The sequence below is a fragment of the Varroa destructor genome, unplaced genomic scaffold (genome assembly GCF_002443255.2).
Source record: "Varroa destructor unplaced genomic scaffold, Vdes_3.0 BEIS01000006.1, whole genome shotgun sequence".
Lineage (NCBI taxonomy): Eukaryota > Metazoa > Arthropoda > Arachnida > Mesostigmata > Varroidae > Varroa > Varroa destructor.
In genome coordinates, this window is record NW_019211459.1 from 16,447,007 (window position 1) to 16,463,895 (window position 16,889).

The 16,889-nt window shown below is 41.7% G+C and overlaps 1 protein-coding gene and 1 long non-coding RNA gene across 11 annotated transcripts in view; one reads left to right on the plus strand and one right to left on the minus strand.

The window, feature by feature from the left end:
* Positions 1 to 16,889, minus strand: part of Gprk1 (G protein-coupled receptor kinase 1) — a 42,529-nt gene that overhangs the window by 14,486 nt on the left and 11,154 nt on the right. For 9 of the 10 annotated variants that reach the window (XM_086993153.1, XM_086993154.1, XM_022809862.2 and 6 more), the window contains one exon: positions 285 to 408. In XM_086993153.1, the coding sequence (XP_086849279.1) occupies positions 285 to 408 (124 nt within the window). Of the gene's footprint in view, positions 1 to 284; positions 409 to 9,244; positions 9,377 to 16,889 lie in introns of those variants that run through there. The other variant, XM_022809864.2, reaches the window with a different exon arrangement.
* On the plus strand, positions 10,911 to 11,630 carry LOC147754923 (uncharacterized). The gene is made up of 2 exons (XR_015330375.1): positions 10,911 to 11,037; positions 11,318 to 11,630. It is a non-coding gene; the product is annotated as an uncharacterized LOC147754923 (long non-coding RNA).

Consider the following 16,889-nt stretch of genomic DNA (forward strand, 5'->3'; position numbering starts at 1 on the left):
GTGGATAACGTGTTTTCCAGCTAAGCTGAAAGCGGTCTAGGTTCAAATCCGTGCGTGAATACAATCTCGTCCCAGCCAGTGCCAGCTACGACTACGCTTAAAGGCTTAAGTAAAAACAGGAAAAACACGTAGTAAATGTTTGGTTTGGTGATATGTATATTCCTGACGTTAGTTGTACACACAGACCCCTGGGCATAAATCTTGTGTTGAGAAGGAACGAATCAGTCTATTTACATAAAGTGAAACAAGCGATAACAAATCACACAAATAGTACATGTACTGACCTGTTCGTCGCAGATATTTTCGCAGAAGTCTTTGAAAAGGAGGTATCCGAGCTTCTGGTTGAAGATCTTGTCGAATGTTACTTCTCCCATCTTCTCCAAGTGCTTGTGCATGACACTTCGAACACTGGAATGCATAACAACAAAAGAGGACAAGGAGGGTTAGATTACATTGGTAGATCTAAGGACAATGGTTAAACTTCTCCATTAAAGGGGGATTATAGACGTTCTCGTGACCGCTCCGTAAGTCAGGAGCTGCTTTATAAGTCCTCAAGGACTTCGTTGTATTTAGTTCTCACTAACCGATACAGAAAGCTTTGACAGTGGCCTTTATGAAGTATGGTCCAGTCCTGCGTTACGCGAAGCTTTATGGTATTTGGTCTGTGGAAAATTGCTACCAAGGTTGATAAACTCTAAAATTGTCTGCTTGTTTTGCCCCTTAGCCAAATCCGAGCCCCGCATTTTTCTTAAGGAAGAAACATCCCCCCACCGCCCACATACACACTTGATTAATCGAGTGATGTACCAGGCAAACATTTAAAATCACAACGAAATCCAGTAAATTTTTCACTCAGTCCGCCAAGTCTGTCTCAGATAAATGTACAAGCGAAGTTTTCTGCTCAACTGTGTTAATGACGCTGTGACCCAAATCGTAGAGTTGGATTTTTGATTACGTTTTCGGATGATAGGTCAATCGCTATGCATCGATTTGACCTCTATTTGAAGTAGTCGAACTATCTGAAGACGTGCTACAACGGGCAGATCTGATTACCAATCAACCCTTCTAACCGGTACTTTCCCGCTAGTATGCCGTCATGTTGCATTGCAAGTTGATATAATAAGCTAATCTGAACGAGGCAAGGCTAAGTGATACTTAAGTTTAAAGCGATAACATTCAACATCTCATTCGCCTCACGATTTCCAACATAATCCCTTGAAGCAGCTCTCCTCAATCTCAAAAATGGTTTGTTATCCAGTCATTTTTTAATTCTGAGGAATTCGGTAACCGCACCGCGGTTACGACCGTCTCCGAGTCATTTGATTTTTTAAGAGTCTGTTATAAATTAAGTCGAATTCGATCGTGTTCGTTAGTTGTGAGACGTTCAGAACTGTGTAAGCCTCGTTTGTCCTTCTGTCGCCTACACAAAACAGTGAACGTCAGGAGCAAACCGTCCTGCTAAGTGTTCTTGTGCAACGCTATATTTGGGTATAAATCGTAGCGTGGCGGAAAAGCTTCCTACATAGCAAGAAAAAAAATCGCTATCGCTAACAAATGCTACCGGCACCGAAAATACGACTTTGGATCTGCTCATTTTATTTTGACGTTCGTTTAGAGTCGGTAGTGTTGGCGTGTGTGTGTAGAAAAGCGGGTTTCCGATAGATCACAGATTAGCACATCATGAGCCAGGAATAGGCTTTCAATAGGAGATATCGTTGTAAAGGTTCTCCCAAGCGTAGGAGCAACACTGCGAGTGTTCTGACAAACACAAAAACCTATCTATGCCTTCGTAGAAAAGCAGCCTGTGAACGGGTGTAGGGCAAACGCTAGAACTGTATTGAATCTATAATATCTAAGCTATTGTTCTCAGACGTACATTAATGTCATTCAGGAATCGGGTCTATATACAGGGCAGGAGGAGGGACTAGGCTTACCGTTATTCATACCCAACGCTGTTAGATCGTTACAAGCGAATTCAATAGATTTTGAAACTGAAGAAATTTTGAAAGAGTCGGGTTAAAATGATGATTTTTTAGTGTATGCTGTAGGAACCCTTTCTTATTTTTTACACACTTATTCCAACGTCCTGGCGGCCTTTAGGCTGCCATAAATTTACCATTAGCATTCCCCTATGATATTTCTCGAAATAATTTAGTGGTCGGATATGCCTGTCCGCCAGCTGCTTTTTTTATAACATGAAAGTCCCGTAAGCAGACGGAGTTAAATCGGGGGAATAAGCACGATGAAGCCGACGTTGGATATTCCTTTGTTCAATCTAGGAAGTAATTGAGGCACGGCGATGAGGTGTTGTCGTTGTCATCAAGTAACCAGAGGTTAGAGGCACAAGCCTCTTAAGGAACCCGAGATAGGAAACGAGAAGAGAATAAGAAATGCCCCTTTTGTTAATTGTAAGTACTGTTATCACCTTGGATCCGAAGATATTCGATACTGAACATCTCGATTTACCTCCAGAACACCGCCATTCGTTCATTTCATCCCTCTTCGACTGACAGCAAGGACTGAACCATACCTCGCCTATGGCGATCGTATGCTCCAGGCTGGCTTTTTGTTAATTAAAGTTCTACAGACTGCACGTGGAATACACGGCGCGCATTTTCAACTTCCGGTCAATCTATTTTCTGCGCAGTTTCTGCATTTTCAAGACTTAAGTTATAGTTCTCGAATACGTTGTATCTGCAGTGCTAGTTTTATCCAATAAGGATCTTAGATTCCTTGCTATGCCTTCGTGAAAGCTTCACCAATCGCGGCAATGTACTCTTCCCTCGGGTGCCGACATCTGGTCACCACCAGCTTGGTCTTCAGCATTCCAGCTCTCCGCTCTTGGAACGTTCGTACCGTCTACGTCCTGTGCATTCGCTTAAGACATATTTGCCAAATCTTCGGTGAATTTCCGCAGTGTTGTGGAACAAAAGCTTGGACACTGAGCATTGCTTTTCAAGACTGGAAGATTTCTTTCTTTCGAACTTATTTCTTACCAGCTTTCACTTTCTTTCTCGTCTGCTAGTAATAACGTGCATTTCAAAAGTTACTCAAAGCCAAATTTGCTGTTAACACCCTAACGTTACTCAACTTATTCATATACATAATCTGCTAGCGATGGCCAACGGCCAACAATTGGTTCAGGGTTGTTTTAAAAATTATCTCAGACTTTTGTTTTTGTATATTCAAATGGTTTGTCTATTTACGTCTTCTGTTATTAAACACAGCTGACATTTCGATATAATACAATTTCAGTTAAAATTTTCGGCTATTACGCCATGTAATTAATTTGGGCGTTCGTCTGCCTTTAAAAGTGTATCACATAACATTATAGTGCAATTAATGAAAGAAAAAAGGTGTAGGATAATCGTAAATGTTTATAATTATCATAAGGGGCGAAAAAGCAATTTGACAGAGCATATCTGCGCGATTATAAATTGGTCTACTCTGACAAAGGTAATCTTTGTTTTTTTGTTACTACTATTATTACAGGGTTATGGTATCCAATACGGCTTATCAGGCGTTGAAGATAAACTATGCGCATGTATGTACGTACGTGGGCATGCGATACTGGTGTAGGACCCTATGCGACGATAGACACTAATGTAGAAAGACTGCTCTTGGACCTACTGACAGGATGTTTCGTTTTGGGTACAATAACAGATTTAGATGATAAACGATGTTATTATTTCGAGCAGAGATATCAGTGGTTAACACTCTGCCACAAACACATTCGCGGGACAGGGCATTAGATATATACTAATCATGTCGACAGGTCCAGCTTACATCGTGTTGACAAGGTCCAACTCTGCACGTTTTGCGAAGATTTATAAATTTTCAAACAGGTCTTTATAATCGACGTTGTAGTGCTACCTGAATTATTATTGTTACCTGTTTAAAAAATAATTTATTATATTTCCTTATTAGCTAATATTTGTTGAGACATTTAGGTAAAACATGAACATGCCCGCGAGAATGAAGTTCGATTAGAGTTTGCTTGAATTCGGGATGTCCACTATAAGAGGATACAAACCCTCAGTAAAGTTCCCTAGCAAGAGCAGAATATCTAAAATCATGCAATAGAACTTAAAATGTTCTACGAAGTTCTCTCCCCTTAGGCCTGCTTGTCCATGAGCACAAAAGTAAAGTGCTTTTTAATGTTGCTTCTTTATGGCTAACTATTACCTATCGTTTCGTCTCAAGCCGTCAAAAACTTGTATCGGCTAGTTACCTATGAAGCTGAGTCATGGAGTTGTTAAAGGTGCTGCAGTGAGTAGTTTTCGTCGAAGCATCTATGAGTATACTGTTGATAACGATGCCAGAGTTCGAACGCATTTCTCTGCACTTATATTTAGAAGACTGACTTTATTTAAAAAAGAAATTGCTTTAACAGTGTTTTATTTTACAAATTTGTTTATGTCAAACAGGTGGATTGAGCAATCTTGAATGGCCATTATGATTTCTCACGATAGAAAGGTAAAACGTCTAACGCACCGCTGATTTTCTAAGCAATTTTTATTATTAAAATATATAGGATATCTAATAGTGTGACGAACATTTAGTTCTTGCATGGGGCTTGTCCGTGTATGCACGCAGTTGTCCATACAGAACGCAGAACCCTTTCTACGCAGCGTAAAAATTAAGCAGGAGGTCCCTATGGATTAGTCCACCCACGAAAAAATCGGCCCACCGACAATCATTACCCCATTTTGGCGTTCTCTTTGGCTCATCGGTCAATGTTTTCGCTTTTAGGCAAAAAAAGGTTAGAATCAGTAAAATCCTGTACCGGCAAGCATTAAAAAGAGGAGCTGAAGGCTAATAGAAGCGAGAGCTCCTCGATAAACTTTATGCTGGGCACTGTTTGCCGGCCTACTGGCGCTGCATATGTATCGCGGGCATTAAACCGGGTCCTTCCTTTACTCCGAGGAGGAACGCACACAACACACGCGGTAGCTACAATAGTCACGGCTGAGCGACAGGCGGTCGATGGCCACTTGAGACGAGGCCAGACGCACACGGAATGGCGACCGGATCAGAAATGATCAGGCTTCTCCTTGTCGACGAACTTAAAGCCTATTCGTATACCTTCTTGCGAAACCCACTTGCTGTCGCCGCGACGAACACTCGTGGCTTTGTAATGGACCCATGTGTACGAAGGCAGCTAGAATGTGTATGCTTTCCGAGAGTGGCTCGGAGCGCTATTTGTTGCGGCAACTACGTTCCCCCTCATGAATCAAGGCAGCCGGCTCGAACCGTCACTGCCAGCCAACCTATCTTAACCTGGTAGGCTGTGTTCTATTTTAAGAGTGCGCCACGATGATTCCTGCGGAAGATGTTCGGATGAGTCATGGCACCAACTACCGTGTCTTACCACTATAACGACCCTGTCTACAGATAAAGACATCGGAGGAGAAAGATAACCAATGGTACCTACAATTATGACCTACTTGACGTTGTTGCAAAAAGCAGAGCTGTTTTTGGGACCACTGAACAGATGACAGTTAGTTGAAGATGGTATTAGAGGTTTTGGCCATACACATACTCGGGGGTATCTGAGGCATTTGTGCATTGTTTGAAATTAGAGCCAGTCGTTTCTATACCGGTAAAGGATAACACCTGAATTTGCAGACGATGCCGCCTTGATCCGCGTTCCTGTGTTCGCGCGGTTACGTAAAAGTCTACATGAGCCCTCCCACAGTTACCATCATTATGACTAATCACTTTTAGCTAGGCACATAGGCGCCAAGCCTGATTACGGTGACATGAGCACTCGGAACAAATCGAGCCGGTGCCTTTATTCCCTTAAAGAACGCCTCTTACATCAACAGAGTTGCTACCGAGTCATAACAATAGAACAGAGACTCAAAAGGCCACGCAGACTGCTCACATATATTTTTAATGTTATCAGGGCGTGAATGAATATTGAGCTCAGCTGGAATTCACGTCATTCAGTTTGCTATTGTACTTAATTATAAAGATATGTTTATAACAAAAGCGTATGCAAATGTACGGCGTTCTATCGCCGGTGCGAACGAGATTCTAGACAGAACGCATCTCTCGCTACCAGTTTAGATGGCGCAAGGCTGATGTTGTAAGGTCCTGTAGTCATCCGGAACACTTTGTGCTCTCAAAATATTAGATAGATATATCGAGTGTATAAACTGTTTATCTATTCTCCCTGTATGGCAACCACTTTGGTTACGAAATTTCAGGACACGTGGTGACTTAGGTTCGAGATCGGACGTAGATATACTTCGTTTCATGCTGGATGGGGCCGCCCATCATCAGCACCAATGCCTAGCGGCAATACTCTACGTAAAAGCTGGAAATCTCTCAATTGTTTATGTATTAAACTTTCAGTTTCTGCAGGTTATTGGATTAAATAAACCACGCCCGCATGGGGGAAAAGTTCTATTCAGACTTCACGCATGCGAGCATTCGATTGTGTATCCAAGAGTCTTAGAAAACGTTTTACCTTGTTCAGTATCAATGCCTTATGCTGATATGATGCAACGGAGGCCACAATACTGTATGAAAGTTTGTGGGCACTACGTTGAAAAATAGGACTTTTTCAATAACCTTTTTTCGATACAAACCTGGTTGCCGATAGATTTACCTAAGAGTCTGCTAAAATAGGTTATTGTGCTGTTGGACTATTTTTGCCATTCTCTGCTGACTCAAAAACAAAGATATTATTAAAGAAGACCGTTATCATTAGTAATTTTTTTTATCTATGCGCTATATTAATAATAGGATATTCTTTAACCTCGTAAGACCTGTTTTTCTGAAACGAACTGTCCTAATTTTTCTTCAAGCCGCATAAGCAGGGGAGTACCTATATATATATATATATATATAGCAGAGTATATATATAGTTTGACTACGGCCTTTAAAGGACGAATGAATCGATGGTTGCTTAGCTGTCAAAACTGCTGTCCTATTTAGTTTCTTTATCCATTATAACAATGAAAGACATATATGGCTCGAGTTTCCTCTAGCATTTACGTAGTAGTGTAACAGAGTATGTTACACTAAGACAAGCGCGTTATAGAAACACATGCAACAAGCCATACATATACGCATATATATATATATATATATATATCGGCGGCCCTCTTTTTTATCAATAATGAATGAGATGCTATTTGGGTGAGTACGAAGTTAGTCAAAATTAGAATCACTACAGGCCTTATTATGTTTGCTTGTTGATCGGTTAGGTGGCTAACGGGACACAAGAAGCAAATGTTGTTTATCCACTTTTGTCGTGTTCCCCCGACCTTACCTTCCATCCTACGTACACGTTTGCCCACAAGGCTAGCGTTGCTATCGGGGTGTTGTTGATAAGCGCAGCATTATAGGGACGATGGTAGTTATAACAGATCAACACAATTATTAAGTCTCGTATCTTTCCATTTATCAATGCAATAACAGTGTCCAGAATAGGAGCAAGAAGGGACGTATCAATGCAGATTTCGTTCTAACCCTTCTTTTTCCCTTCTCTACCATATAGCTGTAATACTCGAACGCAGCCCGCCATCGCGAGCATTGTACTTATCTCTAGTTGTTAATTCCGACTTCGATATATAGCTAGGGTTATAGACAGGCATGTTACCATTGAATTATCACGGGGATTTGTTGTTTTGGAATGATATCACAGTGAAGTTCATCAACCGTTAACGATTCTAAATTTATTTCTGCTTAGAAATAGAGAGATAAAATACGTCCAGGTCCTCAACGGAAAATAATTTTCTTTTAGGTTTTGCAGAAGCTGACAGGTTACAATCCACGAAGTTGTCACTTTTCAAGCTTCAATATAATTAGACGTTTCTCGCCGTTATTGCTCATTTATTTTTCCGATCAAAACAATAATAGGGATAACAAAATGGTATAATAGAGCATTTCTGCCAGTCATTCTCTGAGCGGAAAATAGCCTTTTGAACACCTTTTGATTTTTCTCGCCATTCCCAAAAATATATCATCCTTAATGGATTTTACAAATGGTGAAAAGCAATGATAATAGAGTAATCGAAATTGTGTATAAACGGAACATTGAGGATGTTATCCTGTTTGCCCGGCTTCGAGGCCTCGAAAAGTGTGTTGAACCCAATCCTCATCGCTGCTTTGCGATGTCTGTATGGGTATTGCAGGTCGTTAGGTTATAATTCAGTCCTCAAGATTCGCAATAAACAAACCGGTTCCGCGTGTCTCCCTGGCTGGCTACATAGTAGACTAGCTATACAAATATTTTAGGTAACTTCAGATAAATTGGTGAGACTCAGTTGCAGTGGAGCATTATAGTAGATTTCGACGACTACTTTTGCTCTTTACCGTTACTGTTCCATTCTAAATAAAAATTTACGAACAGCCCCGTACATCCTTTTTTTTAACGATTGTTTTATGTACAATAAAAATGAATTAACGAAACCTTCAGAAATAATAGAAAAATGCAAACTCGACACATGTACATAGAGTCTGTCCTTCCAACAAGCACAGATAGTGTCTGGATTTGGATGTGCCAGTTTCCATTACTTCGCTACTCTGTTCAGCCTCGCGCCGCTCTTATGTTGCCAGTATTAGCAGTTACAATACCATCACCCCTTTCCGTGAAGACCTATCTTGAATAGGGTTCCTGGTTCCTAATTCCATGAAGTTTACGTTTACAAGTCTTGCTTTATGTTCTGTAGGACTACTGACGCATCTAGTCGAAATCCTGCACAAACGTCCCGAAGCAACCATTATTCGAGACAATGAAGCGCATGCTTATATTCACGCTTGCCCGCTGCTTTCTAAACGCTACCGCTGCCCCTTCATATACCATATATATTGTGTTAAGCGTAAGCATCGTTAACACATCGAATTAAGCTGGTACGAATGAACTATCTGTGCCCTTTTCTCGCCGTCGTATTAACGACCATTGCGGTGAGTTCTTCCATGGGGCCGTCGGCAGCCGAAAGGTTTTATTAAACAGTCCCACGAAATATTTACTGTTTTGTCTTCGTTTTGCCTACGTCATTAACGATACTAGCGGACAACTCGCAGTGAACAGAAACAGCGACACACGCCGCCGTACTTGTCGGGGAACAGTGCACCATCGTACCACAAGATGCACTCGGATTCTGAAGCATCATTAATGGCCTAGCAGGCCTCATGTGCCTTCGTTTAGTTTATCGGAAACAAACTCTAAATAAAATTGTTTACGCTGTTAGTAAGGTGCTTGTAACGTGCACATTAATAGCAGACTGACCTCGGAATATGGGCAGCCGCACCACTGTCGACGTTTTGGTCAGCGCCGTTGTCGTCGATGACTTTGCGTTGAAATGAAAGAACTAAAAGCCTTGTGCTGTCCGTTCCGCTGGCTGCTTACGTTAAAGTTAAAGAGGGAATGGGACACACGACAAGTGGGCGCTCGATCTGGCGATCGTTAACGCTATTATGCCTACTCTACAAACTAAACGGCCGGTCGACGGACCTGCGGATTCTATCGTTATGAACGAGCTAACGATAGCGGCGATGGGGGTTTCGGCAGCGGCGGCAAAAAAGGTGTTCATTCCTGTTGTGTTCGTAGGCAAGCGATTTTTTTTACCAACCAGCAAGTGTCACCACTCTGCTTCGTATTGAAAACGCTGCGGCGTTCCTAACACGTCACGTCACGTTTTATGGCAAACACGCGATACTGATCGCCGACCACGAAAACTTATTGCACGGGTTAGATAGGTGAATCGCCAGGCGGTTACACACGAAGACTGGGTAAGAAGCATGCCTTGAGTCGAAAAGGTCATATACGGATGGGTAGTTACAATGCATTGACTACGCATAGGAACCACGAATATTGGACATTGCCATCTATGGCGGCACAATAAATTTGCCATTGGCAGCAGTGGCTACGGACGAGATATCCAGGGCCGACATCGTCGTCATCACCATAAGATGGAGACCAACAGAAGTAGTAACGAGCGCAACAATGACGACGGCAGATCGCGTCGCGTGAATGAAGACTGCCCAGCAATCCAACAATTTAATACGTGTTTTTAGTTGAGCATGAAAAGGCTGTAAGCCGTAAGAAGACTATTTGTTCTCGATTTCGGTTTATCGCAATTGATCATTACCCGCGCAGCCTACCTTGGGTGTATTTTTTCTCGTCCCTGTTTGCGTTATTCCACGGTTTCTACCAAGGCGTTTGTTAGCGTCAGAGACTGGGAGGGACTGCAATAGCCTGCCCTCGTAGACGTGACGTAACTGAATAGGGATTTTTTAGGATAACTTATTCCAACGGTCAATCCGCGAGTCAGTTCTTTTATCTTCGAACAAACCAACGTAGGATCCTAAAAATCGACGACTGCTCATGATGCAGCCAAGGGTCGGCCGAATCACTCTGTAGATACACCGTTCTTCGATTTGTGAATACATCTAGGGGAAAAGAATACCCGTCAGAGTGTACGGCCACAATAAATACACCCGTTCGTCCGAGTTTCACATAGCATGGGCGACAGCGCAGCAGTGACAGCCTGCTTAAGCCAGTCATCTAGTCAGCAAAGTCCACCCGGGCTCAATGCCCTTTCTGCTGCTTTAACATAGAACTATAGCCTCTGCTAGCGACAGGCGTCGCAACGGGTCGTAAGAATAAGTCGGCGGCGGCGCGATAGATTCGAGATAAATTGAGAGAAGGATACGTGAAAGGGTAAGCGCTTGGAAGATGTGCAGCGACCGAACAGAATCAGTAACAAGAAAGAAGCGAAATGAAAGTCAGGCAGACAGCCGCGGACAAAGGCCGAATAGAGTAGCAGAGTGGTGTTAGTTATGATGAGTGATAAAGACAGGTTGAGGAGATAGGCTTGGGACAAAAAAAAAACAAGGAAAAAAACGACGGTGGCCAGTGTCGGAAAGGGAGTATATGTCGGCGACAAAAGGAAGGGATTGTTCATTTCAGAGATCGTCAGATAGCGAAATCAGTGTCACAGCACAACGCATCATAATATGAAAGCGGGAACTACCGAGCAGATAATGAATACGTTTAGATAAACCGCGTGTTATCGCAGGGTGAGTGGAGATGGGGGGCAGCAAAGCCCACTTAATAAATAGATCATTCATCTTCATTACAGATGTATTGGGGGTGCAAAATGTGCCACCACGTTCGACAGCGACTAATACCACAGAACAGCTCTAAATACAATACAAAACGGCCTTTTTCCCCAGGGTGGTAGAGTTAACCTTTTGGCATAAATCGAGAATAGACTAAATGTTAGAGGAACAGTACGAATCACATTACACACGTGTAGAGCTAAAGTGTTGATTTTTTTGTAAATACCTCTTTTTTAAGTTGTCAAAACCGCCTTATGACTGATGCTGCTGGTAGGTGGTTTAATCGCAGAGGTATCGCATTCAACGAAAGACGAAAAAAATCAGGTGCTATACTTCCACGTGCACTGTGCACCCAGGTAGCAGTCATTGAGGAGATCTGCTACTCGTGCGATTGTACGCCACCCATTCCAGGACCAACGCGCATTCACGTTGGCCTGTGAACAATTATTGCCTTCACATTCAAGCTTGCCTGCTGATTTGCAAACATTTATTATTTATAATAAAGGGTAAATTGTATATGGCATCATAATAAATAAATTTTATAGCAGTAAGGTCGACTACTGTTATTATTCGGAACAAGGAGATGTATTTTTAAGCTGATGATGGCTCTTCGCAGAAAAAAACAGAAGCAGTCCATCGGATGCAAATTAACTTATCTGTAACCAACGTAATACGGAATATTTACAGTGTTTTGCTCGTCTCTGTACGTAGAGAAATTTGTAACAATAATAGCAGCAGCTAACTTACTACTTCCATGACACGCAAAGTTGCGAGCGGGCAGATAATTGCAGTTTATTAAAATTATAATGATTGTCATTATTACTTATACTTCAGCCGTATATGAGCGGTATCGTAGCTGACATAAAACTGCGTGGCAGATTGCTAGCACTCCCCATAACGGTGTATAGCGCTAAGAAGTTTAAAGATATGCGCTCGGCCTTGAGCCGAACTATCCTTACTTAACAGTGGTGATTAGGATGTTTAGTGTACCCTATCTTGTTCGTACGATCAGGTATCTCCTTATCGTCCTTTCAATCTACAGCAAAGGATATTATAAAATAGTGTATTGTAAAGTAATGGTGCGCTTAAGAAGCTGCACCAGGTAATGCCGTCGAATCCTAACATTTGGTCTTTACCTTACCTAGGTGCTTTATCGTTCTGCAATGCCTCTACGCTTCGACTACAGAGGAATAAGCATTTGTTTACCTAAACAAATCAAAAGGTAACGCGCCCGTTGCAAGGGGTACCTCATTTCCTAACTTGTGTTTCTCTCCCGATATAGCGCTGTACATGTGTACCGTGTAAGGTCATTGCTTTTCTTGTAGAACTTCTTTCTTTAAACTTGATATATTTTACTAATTGAAAACACTCATGCAAAGCACTATAACAGTTCAATGGCAGAGTGTCTGGGTGCCGATATTTATTAGTCTTCCTTCCGTTCACGGGCCCTCGCTTGAGGAGCTAATGAACGCCACCTTTTGGCGCGTACATCTTGCGCACAATTTACGGCGTTACATCGATTATGCCAAACTTGTAAAAGGGCGGCAAAAGCGACGATAGTAGCAGCAAGATTAAGACGGCTCCGCTGATAGACCGTAACTCATAGTTTCAACAAAGCTTACGCGTTCACAGCAAAATGCCATGATCTATACTGTTACCCAAGATCGGCCTTCCCTTATACGGATATGGGGCTCCTGTGGGATTGTCTGAAACTATATTATAACACCATTTCTACCATGTTAGACCATATACTTGTTAGCAGGATGTGGGCTAAGCGGTTGTATACGGGCATAAGGAACGAGCTGGAGAAGCGTTCTTCAAGCATCGAGAGATCGAAAGTTAGACACAAATTTCACGATCAGTACAGCAGGACAACAATCACAAGGTAATAGACAACACAAATCAGTGACGAAAAACTGTTTCTTTGTTCTTCGATAGCCTAGCAGGCGGTTTGATATCTGTTATTTTATCTTCCACATTACATTTCTATCAACAAGACCCTGTTTTTACCTATTTGCTTATTCAACACCCATCGCTCCGCCAAACCATTGTAAATCTAGCCTATAAATGCTTATTGAACGTACACTAGGTGCCAATAGTATAATCAATTCCATATTACACATATATACAAATGGAAATTTTAACACCAAATGATTCCGATTTACTGGGTCGTTGAATCGAAATTTGAAAAAACAAAAACGAGGTTTTTGATTGTTTCGAAATATTTGATTCCCAGTGACCGTTCCAATGATATCCAGTACTGCTATCATACGTTAAGCTGCTAAAATACCGAACGTCGACGATAAGCCAGCTGGTCTTTCTAAATTGATTCAGTTCTCATCGATTGTTTTTTTCGTACGGCTTACTACGAAACATGTACTTCGATTTTCTACTCCGTAGAAAATGAGCCGTCGAACATCGAGTACTACTGAATCCGCATTGAAGAGGGCCTTTTCGTTCTTCCGTATGCAGGGGACGCCCGTAAGTTACTCGTCTCACAAACACTAATCATGTTGACGTCAACTACATTGTCGGCCTTCTTTCGAATCATATACCAGCTATATTGTGCCGTGGATCGATTTAGCTAGTTTTAAAGCGACTCACGTAGCCAGACGCAGAAAGGATAAGCTTGAACATTTTACCGAAAAACAAAATTTTCACTTCTTCGCCTATGTCGATAATAATTATTAACACTAAACGTCTAGCAACCGCTCATGCGCCAGACCAAGCAGGGGCATCACGCGGTTCGTAAGATACCTTTGTTACCTTTTATGAGAATTCATATATAACTTCGATAGAATATCATACGGCTGAAAAAATCAGGCCATTTTTAATGACATTGATCATGAGATCGATATCAATTTGTCCATTATACCAAGTTACTTGACCAGACAGCTTGTCCGATACGGCTGGTAGCTAAATAAAATTAGGTGACAAATTGACATCAGAATCAGAAGGATCTTCGATGGACCACCACGACTGAGGTCAGCTAGTTGCTGTAGCTTCGTTGTTAGGGGGTTACATTGAGGTGACAAATACCCGTTCCTCACTCTCAAACGGAGCTTCGTAGGATCTCTGATTTCTGAGCTTTGGTCCGAATTCTGTTGATAGGTGTACAGCTGCACGACTTCTCTGTTCGATCAGTGGAGACGTTCCAACAGACTAAAAATTTTCGGCTTCACAAATTGCCATACAAAAACCTTGTACTGCTACACATTCAGTGTCTCACCTGCAATTAACTATTATTCGCGAAATTAGAGCATAGTGAATCGTTTTTTTAGCAGTGTCTTACTTTCGGGGCTTCAGCAGAATCCTTTTGGTGCTGCCTATTCTAAACTTGGGATGTTTGTCTAACATCGATTTGGCGAAATCATAAATACCCATTGTATCGTACGACATCAAAAAGCTAGCTGATTTCCGCGTCTGCATCCATATACAACCAGATAAACATTGTGTGACTTCATAAATCAACAAGTAGTACCGTGTATTGACGCGTGTATATATGGTTTGGTAATGATTTTTTTGGCTAGTGCTATTGTAAACTTCCCGTAAAGTTTCTCTCGCCCTTGGCTATTTAAAAATTATAAGTCGTATCTCGATAAGTTTTTCTCATTTTTGCTTACTTAAAAAGACAGGATCGTACCAAATTTTCGTAGTACGGTCACGCAGTAGGGCTCGTTGGAAATATGCTTTTCGCACTAGAGTTGGCCCATGGCAGCTGCGTATGTTTTGCATAGCATATGTTTCACCCAGTTTCGACATCAGTAGTCGATAAGTCGCTCTTCTAATCGTGTGCAAAACAGCTGTACTACAAGCGTGCCCCGACAAATCACACCGAGCAGTCCCATATCAACGCCTTTGTCCGGAAGTTTCATGGGGTAAAACAGATTGGATAAATATTCGAAGGGAGCTTTTGCGTCAGTTTTTCTATTTTGATCTACATGTTGGATGTAGGCTAAAAGCTAGCTGAATCAAGTAAGTCCATTAGACGGCGGCCGATGTCCGGATTATCCTGAAATTTTTCTGGGGCAGAATCAATATGTCCGGCTAGGTCGCGTGGTGACTTTGTACCGAAGACTCTGCAAGGCAGGTCGGCCCGGCCTACTCAACCTACATAGGTCACTGAGACGTTGGCCAAAAGACAAGTCGAACCCGAAGAGATAGGTTAGCTTTATACGAATCCATTAAACATCGTTGTGTTATACGCAAAGACCAAGAATCAACAGCCGGTATTCGATTAGAGTGACGACCTCCGCAACGACGCTTCTGCGTAGGATGGCCCATTTGCAACTAGGCAGAACCCACAATGACGCATCAAATAGCGAAATCTTGCAATGACTGCTAGTTAAGTGATTGAGCTCGAAAAGAGCGAACCTCCAACGGCTACTGGAACCGCAAAAAATGGCAACTACTTAATGCGGTGCACTGAAGGATGTCCGTTCAATGGTTAGGTTGGACTCAACAGACTTAAGACCGATGGCGATCCTGCCATACATATATATATATATATATATATATATATATATATATACATATATATATATATATAGAATACTCGCTAATACATTCCTATAAGCAGTTCAAAGGTGTGTGAGTGAGAACTCAATTTGGAGAATAACTCACCGAGTCAATTAGGCAACCTCAAGAACCTTACTGGACCTTTCTGAGCATTTACGATTTCAAAACAAACTTAGCGTGATTGCACTGAACTCCATTCATCTGTACCTGGGTTCGATGACTGAAAATGCAGACATTTGTATACAAATACAAATCGTGTTTCGATGGATGCACTATACTGAACAATATTATTTAATACTAGATCGTATTTGAGCTGATTTTCTATCTAGCAATACATTGAACATCTGCATTTTTAGCCATTAAACCTAGAATACGACATAGAGTTGTCTTGGCAAAAGGAAGCTAACAACATAGTGGGTTGTTAGGACAAGGATTTTTACCCAAAAAAATTTACCATCTGTAAGCAGTCACGTGTCATTGACACGCTAGCCAGTTTGCTTGAACGTATTCACAAGACCTGCAGGATTAGGAAAAACAAAAGTATTTTTTTTTTTAATCTTTCCGTACGTTACACAGAATATGTGTCCTGAGGCCCAACAAGACAGACTTCTTATAGGGTATGCGTTTGTTGGTTAAGATTGCTGGCTTATATTGCCAGGTAACCTCGCGTTGATGAATGTCAATTGTTTTGTCTGATCATTTCCCTCTCCTTACTTTGAATAAGCACAAATTCGTGCACTGCAATCGGCTAAACTCCTCAGTTTCGATAGAGAACTCCGCTCTGCCAACACGGCCCTATCTCAAAGACGTGTCGTTGCAAAAGAAAATGCTAGAATTAGATGATGTCTATTATAATAACTCCATGTGATAAGTTAATTCGATTAGGCCGTATGAAAAGTAGCAAAAACCGGTTCTAAGGCTAACTTCTTTAAGTAATTTTGATTTCCAATTAACTCAGTTTGACGTAGCCATTGCGACAGGCGACGCACGGTCAGGTGACGATAACGCTACAAATATTGCGGAACAACCTAACCTAACCTGATCTACTACTTTCGAGGGTTTACTCGCCTGAAATGTAGATTCTGAACGGTAAGAAGACAGTAATATAAAAGCCCCAAATAGGTGTCTGGATACATAATAGGCTGTTAATTGTTTCCCTATAATGGTTTCTTTTGTGTGCTTATGAACAGCTGTCAATTACAATATTTTCTTATTTGTTCTCGGCGTTTTGTCACGGTTTGGTCCACAGTAGAAAACATTGCTTTTAGCCCAGTTGTTTTTTTCGGATGGCT